The sequence below is a fragment of the Seriola aureovittata genome, chromosome 22, assembly GCF_021018895.1.
Source record: "Seriola aureovittata isolate HTS-2021-v1 ecotype China chromosome 22, ASM2101889v1, whole genome shotgun sequence".
NCBI lineage: Eukaryota > Metazoa > Chordata > Actinopteri > Carangiformes > Carangidae > Seriola > Seriola aureovittata.
In genome coordinates, this window is record NC_079385.1 from 6,660,160 (window position 1) to 6,684,549 (window position 24,390).

At 35.7% G+C, this 24,390-nt stretch overlaps 2 protein-coding genes across 5 annotated transcripts in view; one reads left to right on the top strand and one right to left on the bottom strand.

Annotated features, from left to right (window-relative positions):
- The window catches only part of plxnc1 (plexin C1), a 28,392-nt gene extending 27,365 nt beyond the window's left edge, over nt 1–1,027 (top strand). For both annotated transcript variants that reach the window (XM_056367199.1, XM_056367200.1), the window contains exon 31: nt 227–1,027. In XM_056367199.1, coding sequence (XP_056223174.1) covers nt 227–331 — 105 coding nt within the window. In that variant the 3' untranslated portion in view covers nt 332–1,027. The remainder of the gene's footprint in view (nt 1–226) is intronic.
- The window catches only part of cep83 (centrosomal protein 83), a 31,184-nt gene continuing 7,480 nt past the window's right edge, over nt 687–24,390 (bottom strand). For 2 of the 3 annotated variants that reach the window (XM_056367202.1, XM_056367204.1), the window contains exons 2-16: nt 7,706–7,912; nt 7,164–7,314; nt 6,890–6,982; nt 6,076–6,207; nt 5,727–5,978; nt 5,492–5,623; nt 4,900–5,014; nt 4,045–4,189; nt 3,803–3,952; nt 3,235–3,310; nt 2,993–3,150; nt 2,765–2,894; nt 2,371–2,474; nt 1,690–1,879; nt 687–1,220 (exon numbers count right to left, since the gene is read on the bottom strand). In XM_056367202.1, the coding sequence (XP_056223177.1) occupies nt 1,083–1,220; nt 1,690–1,879; nt 2,371–2,474; nt 2,765–2,894; nt 2,993–3,150; nt 3,235–3,310; nt 3,803–3,952; nt 4,045–4,189; nt 4,900–5,014; nt 5,492–5,623; nt 5,727–5,978; nt 6,076–6,207; nt 6,890–6,982; nt 7,164–7,314; nt 7,706–7,912 (2,173 nt within the window). In that variant the 3' untranslated portion in view covers nt 687–1,082. The remainder of the gene's footprint in view (nt 1,221–1,689; nt 1,880–2,370; nt 2,475–2,764; nt 2,895–2,992; nt 3,151–3,234; nt 3,311–3,802; nt 3,953–4,044; nt 4,190–4,899; nt 5,015–5,491; nt 5,624–5,726; nt 5,979–6,075; nt 6,208–6,889; nt 6,983–7,163; nt 7,315–7,705; nt 7,913–24,390) is intronic. The other variant, XM_056367203.1, reaches the window with a different exon arrangement.

Sequence of the window (24,390 nt, forward strand, 5' to 3'; positions counted from 1 at the left end):
TTGTTTATCAGGCAGTTGCTTCCTGTTCCTGTCACATTTCAAAATGCAAACCAACAATGATTTGACGATTTCAATCTTGTCTGTTTGTTTTCATGAATGTTTTTGGACACAAGCAGAAGGATTAGTCAGGAACAGTGTCACTCCACTGAGCAGAAGTTTGACTAGAAAATGTAGATTTTAAATTTGCAACATTCCTGTAAACTGACACTGGATTCATTTTCCACAGATAAAAGAGAAACTTGACCAGAACGGAGCCCCCACTGAGCTGACGGAGCAACTACATCATGTTAAAAACTTGTTTGATGAACTGAAGAGCTGCGCCTGGAACTGAGCTGCCTAACTTTCACTCATATGAATGAACTCAATGGAGCTCTGAAGCTGTGAGGAGACAAGAGACTTTGGCGTCCATCATCCTCTGAGGTACTGAGTTCACAAACTGTTTCAGAGGAGCAGAGAGGAGCTGTGTGTGTTTTCTGTCCCATCATGACAAAGGTCTTTTGGAAACTCATAATCCTCGAAGTTTTTAGCATTAAAATAGCACAAATCTGTGCTATATAAAACTTGTATAAAAGGACATTTCTACTGAATGCAGTTTAGTGTCTGTATGTGACACATCTGCTGTCTGATGGACGATTAGTCCTCACAGTGTACAACCAAGGCAAAACCACAGATATGTCACCAACAAGTTTATCTGTAAATCATTATTCATTTAATACAATTCAAGTAAAACATGTTGGACATCAACAGTCTGTGTAAACACTGTGCAAACAGCCTGTAGTGTCCTGAACCTTTGTATCGACTCCCCCACACACAAAAACTTCAAAGAGGTTGAAGAGCAAACAAAAAGCATAGCAATACAAAATTAAATCCTGAGGATGTCATGGTCAATTTAAAAAAAAAAAAAAAAAAATAAAGGTGCTGCAGCAGTCCCCACCATCACAACACGAGTGTGACATGTCAACGCTGACAAAATGTATCACTCCATTTTTGTAAATACACCAATAAATGTTTCTATTCTGTAAAAACACTGTTGGTGTCCTTGATTTGTAAACAGGGCTCCACCTCACTCTGCAGTGTAGGGGTCAGAGGTCAGGCTGGAGACTGGGGTCCCGCTCCCTCTGCACCATAGATCCCAGTTCCTCCAGCTGCTGCTGCTGGGCACTTTCCAGATCCTCCAGCCTCCTACGCAGCAGAGAGAGCTCCCTCTGATGCTGCTCCTCCTGCAGCACAAGGGACACACGTTAGGACAGCGTATCTTTGTAAATGTAGATTAACACCATTCACACACTCACACAAAAAATGCTGGCTTTATTATGTCATTCATTGTGTTGCCATGGGTGTAATTTGCATTTGAACATGCAACCTGTTTCCTGTGTGTCACTTAAATAAGTTGTTTACTTGTTGGTTTTACTGTGGAGAAGCAGCTCGGCTCCAGACTGACTTAACAGTTGATCTGTGACATTTGAAGGGATTCCCCTTAAAAACCCACAGCGAAAAGTATGAGGTGTGGCTTTTGCGTAACTGAAGGAAGAGTCGGAGTAGGAGGCTGCATTTCCTCAAAACGTGCCATTGCTGCAATGCATTCTGGACTATTTCCTGCTGCTGTGGGTGTAGAATTTAGGTCTCTGTGCCCCTTTTATGAAGGATTTCTCTCGTGCTGCCAAAATGTCTGGTCACTGCTGTACTTACTGGGATGTTGGATAACGGCCCCTCAGACCCGAGGAGTAGGAGGGGGGTGGGTGAGGAGGTCATGTACGCAGGGCCTGTGCTGAACGGACCCTGGCCTCCCAGTAGGAGGCGTCGAAACTCGTTGTGTCGTCGCTGCAGCTCCTTCATCCGTCTGCTGAGCTGAGCTTGTTCCTCTGAGAATGATGAACGTCTGGACCAAAGGGGGAAACAAATGAAATTAGGTTGTAATGTGGCAGACTGGAAGATTTCAGCCCTAGTTGTTTTGGCGACACCTGCAGTTACTGACTGCTTTATAATAACTTCTGCTTTGCGATTTAATGTGAAACTGCAGCAGTAGGAAATGATCGTTTGCATTAGCAGCAACTTAATACAACTTTTTTTTTTTTACACTGTCGCCATTGACACTCAGTTCTTAATACTGCAAATATTGCAATACTTTCATCAGTGAACCATAGGCTCAATTACCATTATGTTGCCTCATTGCTGATAGGTAGTGACTTAACAGACATGTTTTTAAATGAAAATGTCACTTTAAGTTTGTTGGATATTTGACTGAGGAACACGTCCTTACAAGAAATATCACATCAATTAGGGCAGCATGTTACTCAGAAAAAAGTACATCTGACCATCAGTTTAACGTGTCAGGATTACTTCATTCAGAAAATGAGAATTGATGTTTACTTCTTGGCTGCAGCAGCTTCCAGCTCCAGCTCTTCTAACTTTGCCTCCAGCAGCTGGATCTTATCCTGTTGCCTCTTCTCTTTGTTCTCTGTCAGTGTTTTCCTCTACACAGCACACACATACACACACACATTACCTGCAGCTTCCACAAAGAAAAAAATTCAAGTCTCTTTTAAAACCATGTCAGTGTTACGATGCTAAAAACTGTGTGTAGACATGTGACAGGACAACAGATGTGAGACCACCTGCCCTTTGCTCTCACTGTACGAGAACAGGTAATACTAAACATTATTTTTGAATACATTGTAAATGGATCTAAATCCTTTCTGAAAGCTAAAATGTTGTATCATTTCCGATCTGCTGAGATGAGAGACATTGTAGGAAGCAGCTGTACCTTCTTCTGAGCCACCGCTGCCCTCTGCAGTTTCTCTTTGACCTGAGAGTATTTCTGCTGCAGCTCAGCCTCTCGGTCCTGCAGCTTGTGTTTCTCCTCCAACCACTCAACCTGACGGTCTTCCAACATCCTGGAGAAGGACGAATGATGGAGAAAAGACAGAGAGCATTAAGCCTCATGTTGAGTTAAGCTTTTTGATGTGAAGACAGAGCAGACCAGCAGCTGAACCTCTCTGCCTCATGCTGGCTCTTCTCAGCCTGGCCTCGGGCCATCCTCAGCTCCTCCCTGACTCTGTCCAGGGTTTCTCTGAGGCGCTGGTTGGTCTCCATCAAGTCACTTTCAGAGTGCGACAGTGTCCCCAGCTGGACACCTAGATCTTGGTTCTGCTGTTGGGTCAAATAAAACCACAGTTATTTAAAGCATAAGAACTATACTAGGTTTGTTTTTTTGTTTTTATTGTGCCGACTTACCTGCCGCAGCTCAGATAGCTCTGCTCTCTGTCTCTCCAGCTCCTCAAGCTGTGAACTTTGCTGCTGAAGTTTTGTTCTGTGTAAAACATGAAATAAACATTTAATATAATGTCACCATGCAGAAAAGCTAATTTTATTCTTGTTCATTTTGTTATTTTCCCCTTTTTTCTTGCACAAATGGAGATCATACACTTGCTGTACTGTATTGGCATAAAATGAAAAACAAAAAAAAATCTCATCAAACATCAGACGAGCTGAACCCTGACACCATTATTTTGGTAATGACCTGTTTGCTCCAGTTTCTGTTCGTACAGGAACTGGAGTAAAGAGGCTATAAAGCATAATTGAGCTCTTAATTGGCTGGTATACGCAGTGCATCATCTCACCCCTGCAGTTTGACTTCATCTAAATGTATTTCAACAAATATGCATGGCCCCTCCTTGTGCTCTTATTAGTTTCATTCAACAGTATCTGAACCTCAGAGTTCACATAATGTCACCACGTAGCTCAGCCTCAGCACATTTCCCCTCTGACTCATGCAGCTGCGTAGATTTTCTACCCCACTGACCTCAGGTTCTGCACTTCCCTGCGGGTTGACTCCTCGCCTTGCTGTGCACTACGGACCCGTTCCTCCCACTCCTCCTTCTGGGTGTGTTCTGCAGCGTCCTGCAGTGCCCTCTGCTGTTCCAGTGCTGCGAGACGGTTCTCCAACTCCAACCTAACAACATGAAACAGAAAAATGAAATGTAGAGATTTTGTACCAATAAGGAATTTGACCTCTGATATCAGTATCTGAAATGTGATTCTCACTTTTCCTCGTGTAAAACTGCAGTTTTGCGGAACTCCTCCTCCCGGGCAGACTGCACTTTCCTAACCATCTCCCTCTCCTTCTCCACCACAACCTCTCTGTGTCGCTCCACTGCAGCTTGTAGCACCTCCACATCTGCCTGCAGACCTGAGACACACAGGTGACTGTGAGAGGGCGACGGAGATTCACAAAGTGTATTCCAAAGAGGAATACAGGACACTTTAAACTCTAAGAAGGTTCAGCTCAGTTATGTAAATATGACCATAAATGAAAAATTCAACAAGTTGGGCAGGCAATATATCAAATATACTCGATGTACTGCTGCTTGTTCCATGTGGAATGTAGTAAATGACTATATCGCGATCATCAAGTATAAATTGTCACATGATTGCTTCAAACCGCCAACATGAAATTCACTTTGGCATTTTGCTCCTTTTGCTCTCTCCCTCTCACAGACAACACACTCACACCCATCCAGAAAACTCCTGGGGACGGGTGTGTGTTTTTGTCTCTGGAGCAGAACTGGAGAGACGGAAAGCGGTGAAGCGCTAAGGCGAGTTTATACGTGTTCAGAAACAGTAATTAATGGAATTAAAGGCGGATGAATTGGTTCAGAAAAGAAACAACTCTGGGTTAAATGTCTTTGGGATTCTGGGATTCTTGCTGATACACGTTTTTGTAGCTATGAGCTGTTTTAACGGTCAAATTTAACCCCCACCAGATGAACGTGTGAGGAAGAGGTGGATGACAAAGGACAGAGTACTCCAAACCAGATTAGGAGATTATGAGCAGACCAGAAAGTGAGGAAGTCAGGCATCTCACTGCAGAGAAAGATGAGCATTGTGTGTGTTTCATACCATCTCTCTGCCCCTGCAGTGTGTCTCTCTCCCTCTCCACCTCCCCTCTAGAGCGGGCACACTCCAGTTTGACGCTGGCCACCTCCAGTTTGTGTGAATGCTTCAGACTTTCAATCTGAGAACCAGAGAAGGGAGAGAAAGAAAATCAGTCTGCATGAGGCCATAGAGACTGTGTCTGTCATCATCTCAGTCTAACATCATCCACGGTATAAACTAGTAACTATACTGGTGAGGTGTTTTCCACTACAAGTGTATTTGTTGTAGTCCTCTTTTAGCTTCTTAGCTATGACTCAACAGGCTGCTTCATTGGCACAATAACATTAGCACAACAGGTCCGACTGGGTTTTAGCCTCAATCCTCTCAGGACAACAAAACACACGTGAATTCATGTTGTGACAAAAACAGTAAAAGCCAATGAATGAAACTTAGAGAGAAACAAGTTCATGTTTTATGTTTCTGATAAACTTATCACTAATCATATCCCTCAAACTTAATCTGCCATTGAAACCCAGACAGTGCTCAATAATGGCTCATGTCATGATGTTACTGTTTATAAACCATCTCAGGGGTCAGAGGTCAAAGATCAGCATACCTGACAGGTGAGAGAGTTGACCTCTCTCTCAGCTTTGTGCAGTCGCCCGGTGAGCTGGCTGTTCTGCTCGTGGCTCTGGTGAAGCTCGCTCTCCATCCGCTCTAGCTGCAGGCGCAACGACTGACGCTCCGCCTGTCAAACAGACAAATTTAAAATTTTAATTTAAAAACTGATGCAGCAAAAAAACAAACATCAGACAAAAACTGATAACATGCAAACATGTCTGTTGTCTCACCTCTAGTGACTTCACTGCAGCCTGAGACTCTGACAGCTGTCTGATCTGGATACGTTGGACGTTCTCAGCCTGCTGACCCGAGTTCTCTTTCTGGGCTCGGAGCTCGGCCACCTCCGCCTCCAGCCCCTTTAGCCGCAGGTGGAGCTGGGCTTTCTCCCTCAGCAGAGCCTCCACTCGTTTCCCATCACGCATTGAGTCCGAACCCTGGTACTGAGCCACCAGGTCCTCCCTGTCCTTCTCCAGACGAGAGAGCTGACAACAGGATACTGAATGTTTTAGATCTCAACTTCTAAATTAACACTAGTGTATCACAAGAACTTGAAGTCATGATTCAAATACACACACACACCTCTGCCTCATAGCGAATCCTCCTCTCCTCCAGGATACGAGCATGCTCTTCCCTCTGGTGGTCAAACTGGGATTTGAGGAAAGTGAATTCATACCGCAGCTTGTTGTACTCAGACCTGTACTTCTCCGTCTCCTACGAAGAACCACAAGTACACACATTAGCCACAAATCAGTGAGAGGAGAGAGGGAGCAATCAGGCAGACAAAAATGGAAATTAGCTGCTACTCCCTTGAAAGCACAGACTTTCAAATGATTTTCAAAAGGCAATCAATGCTAATATCCTGACCGTTGCTATGGACTTGATAGTCACATCTGCTGATGCCTTGTTTCAAGCAGGTACTAAAGGATAATAGCAGCAATTTCCCTCTTCAGTAGAGGCCATTTCAGCTGATTAATCATGTAGATGATTAACAATAAATTCCACAGACGACAGTAATGGTGAAAAAACATGTTCATGCAATTCTCACTGTGCTGAGGTTGGTGTCTTCGTATCAGTGTTGTACTATATTAGAGTACATGGTTGTACTGATTCCCAAAGGACATAACTGAAGTCTCCGCTGGCAATAAATCCCACGTCTTTTTATTTAGAGCATCTTTGTGAGGCAGGACAGCAACTCATGTCAAGCTAACTTTAAATATGAGTTCATCCAAATGCAAACCAGGCACAGTCCAGAAGCAAATAGGTTGTAGTTCTATCAGTAACACCACTGTTCTCTCTCATAGGGATTGTGGTCAGCAGCTGCTCAGTCCCAGAGAGCTGACTTGTGTCTGTTTTTAGTGACATGTAATAAAGAAATGAACAGACAGAGGCTGACCTCCTCCAGTTTGTTGAACCTCTCTCTCACTGGAGCCTCCATCTCTTGCTGCACCTGAGCTCTGAGCAACTCCAACCGCTGAGGGGTCATCACCTGGTCAACACATAAACACACACACATTTCTATCCAGAAGGTCAGTGAAGTTCAGTTGCACAGAGGTGATTTTATTTTTCTGACCTTTGACCAATCAATTGTGAATCTAAAATTTTTTGGGGGAAAAAGGGGCATAGGTTTAACCCTTTGAGATGTCCTCTCCTCTTCATCAAGAGTTTACCTGCAGTCGAAGCTCCTCCAGCTCCCTGGTTTTGTCCAGCAGCTCTCCTCGCAGCTCAGCCAACAGCAGCTGCAGTTTCTCCTGCTGGGCCTGCCTGTCGCCCAGCAGCCGCTTCAGTTCACCCTGTGCCCGCGTGAACTCATCCTGCAGGCTGCGAAGAAGATACCACAACTGAGATGGAACACACAATAACACTTACAGATACCTGACTATTATGGCAAACTGTGAAGCTCAGTAAGTGGTGGAAAAACAGACTTAACTTTAAAATTCAAATAGTCTCCTCACTCTCTAATGACATAACAGTTTTCCCTGTAAAAGTATGACCCCTGTATCAGTGTTGCTGATTTTTTGTTGGTTATAAAAAGATAATTTTTCCCCATGTTCCTGCTCGTGCATGGATACCGTGTTAGTATGTCATATCTACTCTAAAGGATTTGATTTACATTCCCTTAATGTTCATACAAATAAAAAAGACACCAAAAGACAAGGACTGATAAAAAACAAATTAAAAAGCGTAAACGTTAAATTCCATTTAGCTTTACCTGGCATGTTCAGCCTTTAGCGTCTGGTAGTTGGTCCTGTGGTTTTCGCATTTCATCCTCTCATCAATAAGCATCTTCTGCAGCTCCATCTCTGCTCCCCCCAGCCCAGCTGACAACCCCAGCATGGCTGCAGACTTCCCCATCCCAGGCTCCAGGTTTGAGACAAGAGGCTGCGACTGGCCGAGGGTGGAGGAGGACATCTCACCTCTGCAGAAAAAGGTCAGATATGTAATATATGTATCTAAAAAAAGGAATAAAGGTTTTAAAGGATGTCAGTAAACACCCTGTACTTTAACAGTGACAAAGACTGTGTCCTCTGTGTGTGGTGTGGTGCTTTTAAAGGGCAGAATCACGCCTATGTTTTGTTGTCAGTTAGTAACCATGGTGGCTTTGAGAAGAGTCCCCAAGCTAAGATCTCAACCTCTTCATAATCAAGGCAAAGCTCTGAATCAATCTCAAGTGATTAGTTAGCTCCGCTCCCCGGCTGCTGGCTCTGCTGTGGATATGCAGAGTGTGTGATTACAACCACTGAACCCAAGGGTGTAGGTTTGGTCTCAACATTGGTAGAGACGAAACAACCCTGCCACCCCTCCAAAACAAAGAGATTGGCCTATTAATTTCGTCAACCAAACAGTTTATTAACATATAAGATCTGAATTTTCATTCAGGAATGCCCTTACGCAAAAGTAATACACTGCTCAAAATAATTAATGGAACACTTAAATCACATCACATCAGATCTTGATGAAAAATTATTCAGGTTGAAAATCTTTGCTGATGTAAATTGTATAATTTGTTGAGAACAAAATAATGTAACAACGGTCAATGGAAACCAAAATCAACCAACTGAGGGCTGGATTCACAATCACACCGCAAATCAAAGTGAAAAATTGAAATCACAGGCTGATCCAACTTGCATGAATTTCATCATGGCAACTCATAATGTGACTCAGTAGAGTGTATGGCCCCCACGTGCTCATCTACAGCCCTGTCCAGCTCTGCTCGTGTAACGGTCAGTCTCCTGGTGTCTCCCATTATCTTGAGACTTTGCTGGGAGAAACAGCAAACGTTCCACACGTTCATCCTGGAGGAACGGTACTACCTGTGCATACTGTGATTGGGCTGCAGGTACCACCTCATGCTACCAGTAGTGACAAGGACACTAGCATAACATAGGGTAAGGAGAGATCAATTGTCTGTGGCCACCACATGCGAAACCAGTCCCTTTATGGGGGTTGCCATGCTTTTGGCTCTCCATTGCACCTGTTGTCACGTTCATTGGCACCAAAGCAAATGAAATTGATTCACAATCACTTGTGCTTCCTAAATGGACAGAATGATGACCCTGTTTAACTGACTTGGCGTCATACTGCGATGATTAAGTGTTTCCTTTATTTTTTGGGCAGTGTATATGAACATGTGTCGAATTTCCATAAGTGAAATATTTGTATATATGAAGTAAAAATTATGTATAAAACCTGTTAGAAATTCGACCAATATCATATAATTACATATGAATAATATTAATTCATTAATATAAAATATGTATTGTAGTATGCCTGTCTGTATTATAGACATATAAGATAAGGCATAAGAACGTCATAGTATATATCGCATACAAAGTCATGGTATAGTAAAGCATAAAAAAGTTATAGTATAGTAAGGCATAAAAATGTGATAATATGCTAAGGCATAAAAAGTCATTGTATAGTAATGCATAAAAACATAATATTATAGCAAGGCATAGAAACGTCATTGTATAATAAGGAATAAAAATGTCAGTATAATAAGGCATAGAAACGTGATAGTATTGTAAGTCCTAAAAACGTCATATTATAGCAAGGAATAAAAAAAAATCATTGTATAATAGGGCATAAAAAAGTCAGTATAATAAGGCAAAAAAAACATCATAGTACAGTAACGCATAAAGAGTCATAGTATTGTAAGGATTAAAAACATCATTGTATATTAAGGCATAAAAAAGTCATAGTATAGTAAGGCATAAAAATATCGTTGTATTGTAAAACATAAAAAAGTCATAATTTGCTAAGGCAGAAAAAGTCATTATATAGTAAGGCATAAACAAGTCAGAGTTGCCAATTATGACTGTTCAGGGTTCGCACCCAGAACCTCACTGTGAGTTGACCGCCCTAACCACTGCACCGTGCCGCCTCATAAATAACTCACTGTATAGTAAGACATAAGAACATCATAATATAGTAAGGCATGAAAATGTAATAGTATATTAAAGCATAAAAAGTCATAAAAACATCGAAAAAACTCATAGAATAATAATGCATGAAATGTCATTAAAACGTACATTATGACATTTTTATGCCATACTATAGTATGTGGGGTTTTTTTTTACTTTTTAGGCCTTACTATACTACAACGTTTTTTGACCTTTTTAATCCTTAGTACAGTATGACGTTTTTATGCCTTTTTAAGCCTGACTATACTATGACATTTTTTCACTTTTTATGCCTTACTATACTATGAAGTTTGTTGATGTGTTAAAATCCTTATATAGTATTTAGTTTTTATGCCTTTTTAGGCCTTACTATACTATAATGTTTTTTCACTTTTTATGCCTTAGTATATTATGACGTTTTTATGCTTTGCTATAGTATGACGTAAAACATAAAAATACCAAAAAAGTCGTACTATACTATGGCATGAAAATGCCAAAAAAACGTCATAGTATATTTAGTCATAAAAGGTCATAAAAATATCATAGTATGGTGAGGCACCAAACGATATAGTATAGAATGGCATAAAACATAAAAAAAAAAAATCATAGTATATTAAGGCATAAAAGGTCATATAAACGTCATAGTATGGCAAGGCATGTGATGAAATAATATAATAGGCATAAAAATGCCAAAAAAGAATCACAGTATGTTATGGCATAAAAATGCCAAAAAACGCCATAGTATAGTATGGTAGAAAAATGCCAAAAAACGTCATAGTATAGTATGGCATAAAACGTCAAAAAAACAACATAGTATATTAAGGCATAAAAGGTCATATAAACGTCATAGTTTGGCAAGGCATGTTATGAAATAATATAATTAGGCATAAAAATGCCAATAAACATCACAGTATAGTATGGCAGAAATATGTCAAAAAAATATCATAGTATATTAAGGCATAAACGGTCATGAAAACGTCATAGTATGGCAAGGCATGAGATGAAATGATATAGTAAGGCATAAAAATGCCAAAAAATGTCATAGTATAGTTTGTCATAAAAATGCTAAAAAACGTCATATGGCATAAAAGGTAAAAAAAAAAAAAAAAACATAGTATATTAAGGCATAAAGGGTCATGAAAACGTCATATTATGTCAAGACATGAGACTAAATGATATAGTAAGGCATAGAAAATGCCAAAAAAACGTCATAGTATATTTTGTCATAAAAATGCCAACAAACGTCATAGTATAGTCCTATGGTATAAAACGTCAAAAAAACAACATAGTATATTAAGGCATAAAAGGTCATATAAACGTCATATTATGGCAAGGCATGTGATGAAATAATGTAATTAGGAATAAAAATGCCAGAAAATGTCATAGTATAGTATGGCATAAAAAATTAAAAAAACTTCCTAGTATAGTATGGCATAAAACGTCAAAAAAATACCATAGTATATTAGGGCATAAAAGGTCATATAAACATCATAGTATGGCAAGGCATGTGATGAAATAATGTAATTAGGCATAAAAATGCCAGAAAACGTCATAGTATAGTATGGCAAAAAAAAAAAAAAAAACTTCATAGTATAGTATGGCATAAAACGTCAAAAAAATACCATAGTATATTAGGGCATAAAAGGTCATATAAACATCATATTATGGCAAGGCATGTGATGAAATAATGTAATTAGGAATAAAAATGCCAGAAAACGTCATAGTATAGTATGGCAAAAAAAATAAAAAAAAACTTCATAGTATAGTATGGCATAAAACGTCAAAAAAATACCATAGTATATTAGGGCATAAAAGGTCATATAAACATCATAGTATGGCAAGGCATGAGACGAAATAATGTAATTAGGCATAAAAATGCCAAAAAACGCCATAGTATAGTATGGTAGAAAAATGCCAAAAAACGTCATAGTATAGTATGGCATAAAACGTCAAAAAAACAACATAGTATATTAAGGCATAAAAGGTCATATAAACGTCATAGTTTGGCAAGGCATGTTATGAAATAATATAATTAGGCATAAAAATGCCAATAAACATCACAGTATAGTATGGCAGAAATATGTCAAAAAAATATCATAGTATATTAAGGCATAAAAGGTCATGAAAACGTCATAGTATGGCAAGGCATGAGATGAAATGATATAGTAAGGCATAAAAATGCCAAAAAATGTCATAGTATAGTTTGTCATAAAAATGCTAAAAAACGTCATATGGCATAAAAGGTAAAAAAAAAAAAAAAAACATAGTATATTAAGGCATAAAGGGTCATGAAAACGTCATATTATGTCAAGACATGAGACTAAATGATATAGTAAGGCATAGAAAATGCCAAAAAAAACGTCATAGTATATTTTGTCATAAAAATGCCAACAAACGTCATAGTATAGTCCTATGGTATAAAACGTCAAAAAAACAACATAGTATATTAAGGCATAAAAGGTCATATAAACGTCATATTATGGCAAGGCATGTGATGAAATAATGTAATTAGGAATAAAAATGCCAGAAAATGTCATAGTATAGTATGGCAAAAAAAATAAAAAAAAACTTCATAGTATAGTATGGCATAAAACGTCAAAAAAATACCATAGTATATTAGGGCATAAAAGGTCATATAAACATCATAGTATGGCAAGGCATGTGATGAAATAATGTAATTAGGCATAAAAATGCCAGAAAACGTCATAGTATAGTATGGCAAAAAAAATAAAAAAAAACTTCATAGTATAGTATGGCATAAAACGTCAAAAAAATACCATAGTATATTAGGGCATAAAAGGTCATATAAACATCATATTATGGCAAGGCATGTGATGAAATAATGTAATTAGGAATAAAAATGCCAGAAAACGTCATAGTATAGTATGGCAAAAAAAAACAAAAAAAACTTCATAGTATAGTATGGCATAAAACGTCAAAAAAATACCATAGTATATTAGGGCATAAAAGGTCATATAAACATCATAGTATGGCAAGGCATGAGACGAAATAATGTAATTAGGCATAAAAATGCCAAAAAACGCCATAGTATAGTATGGTAGAAAAATGCCAAAAAACGTCATAGTATATTAAGGCATAAAAGGTCATGAAAACGTCATAGTATGGCAAGGCATGAGATGAAATGATATAGTAAGGCATAAAAATGCCAAAAAATGTCATAGTATAGTCTGGCATAAAACGTCAAAAAAACAACATAGTATATTAAGGCATAAAAGGTCATATAAACGTCATAGTATGGCAAGGCATGTTATGAAATAACGTAATTAGGCATAAAAATGCCAAGAAACGTCGTAGTATAGTCCTATGGCATAAAATGTCAAAAAAACAACACAGTATATTAAGGCATAAAAGGTCATATAAACGTCATAGTATGGCAAGGCATGTTATGAAATAATGTAATTAGGCATAAAAATGCCAACAAACGTCATAGTATAGTATGGCAAAAAAAGTCAAAAAAACCTTCATAGTATATAAGGGCATAAAAGGTCATGAAAACGTCATATTATGGTAAGTTATCAAACGACATAGTATAGTAAGGCATAAAAACATAAAAATACCAAAAAAGTCATACTATACTATGGCATAAAAATGCCAATAAACTTCATAGTATAGTATGGCATAAAAATGCCAAAAAACTTCATAGTATAGTATGGCATAAAAAGTCAAAAACACATGATAGTATATTAAGGCATAAACATTCATGAAAACGTCATAGTATGGCAAAGCATGAGATGAAATGATATAGTATGGCATAAAAATGCCAAAAAATGTCATAGTATAGTATGTCATTAAACGTCAAAAAAATACCATAGTATATTAGGGCATAAAAGCTCATATAAACATCATAGTATGGCAAAGCATGAGACAAAATAATGTAATTAGGCATAAAAATGCCAAAAAACGTCATAGTATAGTATGGCATAAAACGTCAAAAAAACAACATAGTATATTAAGGCATAAAAGGTCATATAAACGTCATATTATGGTAAGTTATCAAACGACATAGTACAGTAAGGCATAAAAACATAAAAATACCAAAAAAGTCATACTATACTATGGCATAAAAATGCCAAAAAACGTCATAGTATAGTATGGCATAAAACGTCAAAAAAAACAACATAGTATATTAAGGCATAAAAGGTCATATAAACGTCATAGTATGACAAGGCATAAGACGAAATGATATAGTAAGACATAAAAAGGCACAAAAACTTCATAGTATAGTATGGCATAAAACGTCAAAAAAACAACATAGTATATTAAGGCAGAAGAAGTCATAAAAACGACATACTATAGTAATGTATAAAAATGTCAAAAAACGTTATACTAGAGTTATGTATGAAAATGTCATACTATGCTAAGGAATAAAAATGATATGTGGCGACCCATCCACCAGGGCACTTGGCGTCCCTGTTTTTTTTTTTGCTGATATCCTTCCAGGTGCTGGATGCTGGGATCAGCCTGATGTGCTACACCTGAGCCTTGTGTGGTGCATTAAGTCTTCCCCCTTTCAGTCCTGGCTCTCTGACATCTCTAGCTATCTCTCTGGCTGTTAACGTCGTCGCTCCCAGCTCCTGGCAGACCTGATGGCAGCTGTGGCCTTTTTGTGTATTGTATTTTGTTATTTGTTGATTTATGTCTCATTTTCCTTGTGTGAATAAATTATTTGAAAGCTACCTGCCAACTCGTGTTGTCTCCCCTTTCTGTTTGTCCGGCCATTGAGCCAGGCTGTGAAACATACTATAGTTAGGCATAAAAAGTGAAAAAAACTGACATAGTATAGTTAGGCCTAAAAGGTGAAAAAACCTGACATATAGTAAGGCTTAAAAAGTGAAAAAAAAATACATGGTATAGGATGGCAAGGCATTAGAAGAAATTATATAGTATGGCAGAAAAAGTAAAAAAAACATGATAGTATATTAAGGCATAAAATGTCATGAAAAGGTCATAGTATGGCAAGGCATGAGATGAAATGATATAGTAAGGAATAAAAATGCCAAAAAACGTCATAGTATAGTATGGCAAAAAAAGTCAAAAAAACCTTCATAGTATATAAGGCATAAAAGGTCATATAAACATCATAGTATAGTAAGGCATAAAAATGCCAAAAAAGGTCATAGTATGGCAAAAAACGTCATAGTATGGCAAGGCATGTGATGAAATAATGAAATTAGGCATAAAAATGCCAAAAAAACGTTATACTAGAGTTATGTATGAAAATGTCATACTATGCTAAGGAATAAAAATGATATATGACAACCCATCCACCAGTGCACTTGGCGCCACAGTTTTTTTTTTTGCTGATATCCTTCCAGGTGCTGGATGCTAGGATCAGCCTGATGTGCTACACCTGAGCCTTGTGTGGTGCATTAAGTCTTCCCCCTTTCAGTCCTGGCTCTCTCAGATCTCTAGCTATCTCTCTGGCTGTTTACGTCGTCGCTCCCAGCTCCTGGCAGACCTGATGGCAGCTGTGGCCTTTTTGTGTATTGTATTTCGTTATTTGTTGATTTATATCTCATTTTCCTTGTGTGAATAAATTATTTGAAAGCTACCTGCCAACTCGTGTTGTCTCCCCTTTCTGTTTGTCCAGCCATTGAGCCAGGCTGTGAAACATACTATAGTTAGGCATAAAAAATGAAAAAAAACGACATAATATAGTAAGGCCTAAAAGGTGAAAAAACCTGACATATAGTAAGGCATTAAAAGTAAAAACAAAACAACATGGTATAGTATGGCAAGGCATTAAAAAAAATTATATAGTAAGGCATAAAAATGCCAAAAACATCATAGTATAGTATGGCATAAAACGTCAAAAAAACAACATAGTATATTAAGGCATAAAAGGTCATATAAACGTCATAGTATGGCAAGGCATGAGATGAAATGATATATTAAGGCATAAAAATGCCAAAAAAGGTCATAGTATAGTATGGCATAAAACGTCAAAAAAAAAACCATAGTATATTAAGGCATAAAAGGTCATATAAACATCATAGTATGGCAAGGCATGAGATCAAATAATGTAATTAGGCATAAAAATGCCAAAAAACGTCATAGTATAGTATGGCAAAAAACGTTAAAAAGATATCATAGTATTTTAAGGCATAAAAGGTCATATAAACTTCATAGTATGGCAAGGCATGTGACGAAATAATATAATTAGGCATAAAAATGCCAAAAAAAATCACAGTATGTTATGGCAGAAAAAGTAAAAAAAAACTTCATAGTATATAAGGGCATAAAAGGTCATGAAAACATCATATTATGGTAAGTTATCAAACGACATAGTATAGTAAGGCATAAAAACATAAAAATACCAAAAAAGTCATACTATACTATGGCATAAAAATGCCAAAAAACTTCATAGTATAGTATGGCATAAAAATGCCAAAAAACTTCATAGTATAGTATGTCATAAAAAGTCAAAAACACATGATAGTATATTAAGGCATAAACATTCATGAAAACGTCATAGTATGGCAAAGCATGAGATGAAATGATATAGTATGGCATAAAAATGCCAAAAAATGTCATAGTATAGTATGTCATTAAACGTCAAAAAAATACCATAGTATATTAGGGCATAAAAGCTCATATAAACATCATAGTATGGCAAGGCATGAGACGAAATAATGTAATTAGGCATAAAAATGCCAAAAAACGCCATAGTATAGTATGGTAGAAAAATGCCAAAAAACGTCATAGTATAGTATGGCAAAAAACGTCAAAAAAAAACCCATAGTATATTAAGGCATAAAAGGTCATATAAACATCATAGTATGGCAAGGCATGAGATCAAATAATGTAATTAGGCATAAAAATGCCAAAAAACGTCATAGTATAGTACGGTAGAAAAATGCCAAAAAACGTCATAGTATAGTATGGCATAAAACGTCAAAAAAACAACATAGTATATTAAGGCATAAAAGGTCATATAAACGTCATAGTTTGGCAAGGCATGTTATGAAATAATATAATTAGGCATAAAAATGCCAATAAACATCACAGAATAGTATGGCAGAAATATGTCAAAAAAATATCATAGTATATTAAGGCATAAAAGGTCATGAAAACGTCATAGTATGGCAAGGCATGAGATGAAATGATATAGTAAGGCATAAAAATGCCAAAAAATGTCATAGTATAGTGTGGCATAAAACGTCAAAAAAACAACATAGTATATTAAGGCATAAAAGGTCATGAAAACGTCATATTATGGTAAGTTATCAAACGACATAGTACAGTAAGGCATAAAAACATAAAAAAATACCAAAAAAGTCATACTATACTATGGCTTAAAAATGCCAAAAAACGTCATAGTATAGTATGGCATAAAACGTCAAAAAAACAACATAGTATATTAAGGCATAAAAGGTCATATAAACGTCATAGTATGGCAAGGCATGAGATGAAATGATATATTAAGGCATAAAAATGCCAAAAAAGGTCATAGTATAGTATGTCATTAAACGTAAAAAAAATACCATAGTATATTAGGGCATAAAGCTCATATAAACATCATAGTATGGCAAGGCATGAGACAAAATAATGTAATTAGGCATAAAAATGCCAAAAAACGCCATAGTATAGTATGGCAGAAATATGTCAAAAAAATATCATAGTATATTAAGGCATAAAAGGTCATGAAAACGTCATAGTATGGCAAGGCATGAGATGAAATGATATAGTAAGGCATAAAAATGCCAAAAAATGTCATAGTATAGTACGGCAAAAAAAGTAAAAAAAACCTTCATAGTATATAAGGGCATAAAAGGTCATGAAAACGTCATATTATGGTAAGTTATCAAACGACATAGTATAGTAAGGCATAAAAACATAAAAATACCAAAAAAGTCATACTATACTATGGCATAAAAATGCCAATAAACTTCATAGTATAGTATGGCATAAAAATGCCAAAAAACTTCATAGTATAGTATGGCATAAAAAGTCAAAAACACATGATAGTATATTAAGGCATAAACATTCATGAAAACGTCATAGTATGGCAAAGCATGAGATGAAATGATATAGTATGGCATAAAAATGCCAAAAAATGTCATAGTATAGTATGTCATTAAACGTCAAAAAAATACCATAGTATATTAGGGCATAAAAGCTCATATAAACATCATAGTATGGCAAAGCATGAGACAAAATAATGTAATTAGGCATAAAAATGCCAAAAAACGTCATAGTATAGTATGGCATAAAACGTCAAAAAAACAACATAGTATATTAAGGCATAAAAGGTCATATAAACGTCATATTATGGTAAGTTATCAAACGACATAGTACAGTAAGGCATAAAAACATAAAAATACCAAAAAAGTCATACTATACTATGGCATAAAAATGCCAAAAAACGTCATAGTATAGTATGGCATAAAACGTCAAAAAAAACAACATAGTATATTAAGGCATAAAAGGTCATATAAACGTCATAGTATGACAAGGCATAAGACGAAATGATATAGTAAGACATAAAAAGGCACAAAAACTTCATAGTATAGTATGGCATAAAACGTCAAAATAAAATCATAGTATATTAAGGCAGAAGAAGTCATAAAAACGACATACTATAGTAATGTATAAAAATGTCAAAAAACGTTATACTAGAGTTATGTATGAAAATGTCATACTATGCTAAGGAATAAAAATGATATGTGGCGACCCATCCACCAGGGCACTTGGCGTCCCTGTTTTTTTTTTTGCTGATATCCTTCCAGGTGCTGGATGCTGGGATCAGCCTGATGTGCTACACCTGAGCCTTGTGTGGTGCATTAAGTCTTCCCCCTTTCAGTCCTGGCTCTCTGACATCTCTAGCTATCTCTCTGGCTGTTAACGTCGTCGCTCCCAGCTCCTGGCAGACCTGATGGCAGCTGTGGCCTTTTTGTGTATTGTATTTTGTTATTTGTTGATTTATGTCTCATTTTCCTTGTGTGAATAAATTATTTGAAAGCTACCTGCCAACTCGTGTTGTCTCCCCTTTCTGTTTGTCCGGCCATTGAGCCAGGCTGTGAAACATACTATAGTTAGGCATAAAAAGTGAAAAAAACTGACATAGTATAGTTAGGCCTAAAAGGTGAAAAAACCTGACATATAGTAAGGCTTAAAAAGTGAAAAAAAAATACATGGTATAGGATGGCAAGGCATTAGAAGAAATTATATAGTATGGCAGAAAAAGTAAAAAAAACATGATAGTATATTAAGGCATAAAATGTCATGAAAAGGTCATAGTATGGCAAGGCATGAGATGAAATGATATAGTAAGGAATAAAAATGCCAAAAAACGTCATAGTATAGTATGGCAGAAAAAGTTAAAAAAACGTCATAGTATAGTATGGCATAAACGTCAAAAAAACAACATAGTATATTAAGGCATAAAAGGTCATATAAACGTCATAGTATGGCAAGGCATGTGATGAAATAATGAAATTAGGCATAAAAAATGCCAAAAAACGTTATACTAGAGTTATGTATGAAAATGTCATACTATGCTAAGGAATAAAAATGATATATGACAACCCATCCACCAGTGCACTTGGCGCCACAGTTTTTTTTTTTGCTGATATCCTTCCAGGTGCTGGATGCTAGGATCAGCCTGATGTGCTACACCTGAGCCTTGTGTGGTGCATTAAGTCTTCCCCCTTTCAGTCCTGGCTCTCTCAGATCTCTAGCTATCTCTCTGGCTGTTTACGTCGTCGCTCCCAGCTCCTGGCAGACCTGATGGCAGCTGTGGCCTTTTTGTGTATTGTATTTCGTTATTTGTTGATTTATATCTCATTTTCCTTGTGTGAATAAATTATTTGAAAGCTACCTGCCAACTCGTGTTGTCTCCCCTTTCTGTTTGTCCAGCCATTGAGCCAGGCTGTGAAACATACTATAGTTAGGCATAAAAAATGAAAAAAAACGACATAATATAGTAAGGCCTAAAAGGTGAAAAAACCTGACATATAGTAAGGCATTAAAAGTAAAAGCAAAACAACATGGTATAGTATGGCAAGGCATTAAAAAAAATTATATAGTAAGGCATAAAAATGCCAAAAACATCATAGTATAGTATGGCATAAAACGTCAAAAAAACAACATAGTATATTAAGGCATAAAAGGTCATATAAACGTCATAGTATGGCAAGGCATGAGATGAAATGATATATTAAGGCATAAAAATGCCAAAAAAGGTCATAGTATAGTATGGCATAAAACGTCAAAAAAAAAACCATAGTATATTAAGGCATAAAAGGTCATATAAACATCATAGTATGGCAAGGCATGAGATCAAATAATGTAATTAGGCATAAAAATGCCAAAAAACGTCATAGTATAGTATGGCAAAAAACGTTAAAAAGATATCATAGTATTTTAAGGCATAAAAGGTCATATAAACTTCATAGTATGGCAAGGCATGTGACGAAATAATATAATTAGGCATAAAAATGCCAAAAAAAATCACAGTATGTTATGGCAGAAAAAGTAAAAAAAAACTTCATAGTATATAAGGGCATAAAAGGTCATGAAAACATCATATTATGGTAAGTTATCAAACGACATAGTATAGTAAGGCATAAAAACATAAAAATACCAAAAAAGTCATACTATACTATGGCATAAAAATGCCAAAAAACTTCATAGTATAGTATGGCATAAAAATGCCAAAAAACTTCATAGTATAGTATGTCATAAAAAGTCAAAAACACATGATAGTATATTAAGGCATAAACATTCATGAAAACGTCATAGTATGGCAAAGCATGAGATGAAATGATATAGTATGGCATAAAAATGCCAAAAAATGTCATAGTATAGTATGTCATTAAACGTCAAAAAAATACCATAGTATATTAGGGCATAAAAGCTCATATAAACATCATAGTATGGCAAGGCATGAGACGAAATAATGTAATTAGGCATAAAAATGCCAAAAAACGCCATAGTATAGTATGGTAGAAAAATGCCAAAAAACGTCATAGTATAGTATGGCATAAAACGTCAAAAAAACAACATAGTATATTAAGGCATAAAAGGTCATATAAACGTCATAGTATGGCAAGGCATGTGATGAAATAATGAAATTAGGCATAAAAATGCCAAAAAAACGTTATACTAGAGTTATGTATGAAAATGTCATACTATGCTAAGGAATAAAAATGATATATGACAACCCATCCACCAGTGCACTTGGCGCCACAGTTTTTTTTTTTGCTGATATCCTTCCAGGTGCTGGATGCTAGGATCAGCCTGATGTGCTACACCTGAGCCTTGTGTGGTGCATTAAGTCTTCCCCCTTTCAGTCCTGGCTCTCTCAGATCTCTAGCTATCTCTCTGGCTGTTTACGTCGTCGCTCCCAGCTCCTGGCAGACCTGATGGCAGCTGTGGCCTTTTTGTGTATTGTATTTCGTTATTTGTTGATTTATATCTCATTTTCCTTGTGTGAATAAATTATTTGAAAGCTACCTGCCAACTCGTGTTGTCTCCCCTTTCTGTTTGTCCAGCCATTGAGCCAGGCTGTGAAACATACTATAGTTAGGCATAAAAAATGAAAAAAAACGACATAATATAGTAAGGCCTAAAAGGTGAAAAAACCTGACATATAGTAAGGCATTAAAAGTAAAAGCAAAACAACATGGTATAGTATGGCAAGGCATTAAAAAAAATTATATAGTAAGGCATAAAAATGCCAAAAAACATCATAGTATAGTATGGCATAAAACGTCAAAAAAACAACATAGTATATTAAGGCATAAAAGGTCATATAAACGTCATAGTATGGCAAGGCATGAGATGAAATGATATATTAAGGCATAAAAATGCCAAAAAAGGTCATAGTATAGTATGGCATAAAACGTCAAAAAAAAAACCATAGTATATTAAGGCATAAAAGGTCATATAAACATCATAGTATGGCAAGGCATGAGATCAAATAATGTAATTAGGCATAAAAATGCCAAAAAACGTCATAGTATAGTATGGCAAAAAACGTTAAAAAGATATCATAGTATTTTAAGGCATAAAAGGTCATATAAACTTCATAGTATGGCAAGGCATGTGACGAAATAATATAATTAGGCATAAAAATGCCAAAAAAAATCACAGTATGTTATGGCAGAAAAAGTAAAAAAAAACTTCATAGTATATAAGGGCATAAAAGGTCATGAAAACATCATATTATGGTAAGTTATCAAACGACATAGTATAGTAAGGCATAAAAACATAAAAATACCAAAAAAGTCATACTATACTATGGCATAAAAATGCCAAAAAACTTCATAGTATAGTATGGCATAAAAATGCCAAAAAACTTCATAGTATAGTATGTCATAAAAAGTCAAAAACACATGATAGTATATTAAGGCATAAACATTCATGAAAACGTCATAGTATGGCAAAGCATGAGATGAAATGATATAGTATGGCATAAAAATGCCAAAAAATGTCATAGTATAGTATGTCATTAAACGTCAAAAAAATACCATAGTATATTAGGGCATAAAAGCTCATATAAACATCATAGTATGGCAAGGCATGAGACGAAATAATGTAATTAGGCATAAAAATGCCAAAAAACGCCATAGTATAGTATGGTAGAAAAATGCCAAAAAACGTCATAGTATAAGTATGGCATAAAACGTCAAAAAAACAACATAGTATATTAAGGCATAAAAGGTCATGAAAACGTCATAGTATGGCAAGGCATGAGATGAAATGATATAGTAAGGCATAAAAATGCCAAAAAATGTCATAGTATAGTGTGGCATAAAACGTCAAAAAAACAACATAGTATATTAAGGCATAAAAGGTCATGAAAACGTCATATTATGGTAAGTTATCAAACGACATAGTACAGTAAGGCATAAAAACATAAAAAAATACCAAAAAAGTCATACTATACTATGGCTTAAAAATGCCAAAAAACGTCATAGTATAGTATGGCATAAAACGTCAAAAAAACAACATAGTATATTAAGGCATAAAAGGTCATATAAACGTCATAGTATGGCAAGGCATGAGATGAAATGATATATTAAGGCATAAAAATGCCAAAAAAGGTCATAGTATAGTATGGCATAAAACGTAAAAAAAAAAAACATAGTATATTAAGGCATAAAACGTCATATAAACGTCATAGTATGGCAAGGCATGTAATGAAATAATATAATTAGGCATAAAAATGCCAAAAAACATCACAGTATGTTATGGCAGAAAAATGCCAAAAAACGTCATTAGTATAGTATGGCAAAAAAAGTAAAAAAAAACTTCATAGTATATTAGGGCATAAAAGGTCATATCATGGTAAGTTATCAAACGACATAGTATGTTATGGCATAAAAATGCCAAAAAACGTCATAGTATAGTATGGCATAAAACGTCAAAAAAAAAATATAGTATATTAAGGCATAAAAGGTCATATAAACGTCATAGTATGGCAAGGCATGAAATGAAATAATGTAATTAGGCATAAAAATGCAAAAAAAACGTCATTAGTATAGTACGGCAAAAAAAGTCAAAAAAACTTCATAGTATATTAGGGCATAAAAGGTCATGAAAACGTCATATTATGGTAAGTTATCAAACGACATAGTATAGTAAGGCATAAAAACATAAAAATACCAAAAAAGTCATACTATACTATGGCATAAAAATGCCAAAAAACGTCATAGTATAGTGTGGCATAAAACGTCAAAAAACAGCATAGTATATTAAGGCATAAAAGGTCATATAAACGTCATAGTATGGCAAGGCATGTTATGAAATAATGTAATTAGGCATAAAAATGCCAAAAAACGTCATAGTATAGTATGGCAAAAAACGTCAGAAAAATATCATAGTATTTTAAGGCATAAAATGTCATATAAACGTCATAGTATGGCAAGGCATGTGATGAAATAATATACTTATGTATAAAAATGCAAAAAAACATCACAGTATGTTATGTTAGAAAAATGCCAAAAAAGGTCATAGTAAAGTATGGCATAAAACGTCAAAGAAACAACATAGTATATTAAGGCATAAAAGGTCATATAAACGTCATAGTTTGGCAAGGCATGTTATGAAATAATATAATTAGGCATAAAAATGCCAATAAACATCACAGAATAGTATGGCAGAAATATGTCAAAAAAATATCATAGTATATTAAGGCATAAAAGGTCATGAAAACGTCATAGTATGGCAAGGCATGAGATGAAATGATATAGTAAGGCATAAAAATGCCAAAAAAACGTCATAGTATATTAAGGCATAAAAGGTCATGAAAACGTCATATTATGGTAAGTTATCAAACGACATAGTACAGTAAGGCATAAAAACATAAAAATACCAAAAAAGTCATACTATACTTTGGCATAAAAATGCCAAAAAACGTCATAGTATAGTATGGCATAAAACGTCAAAAAAACAACATAGTATATTAAGGCATAAAAGGTCATATAAACGTCATAGTATGGCAAAGCATGTGATGAAATAATATAAT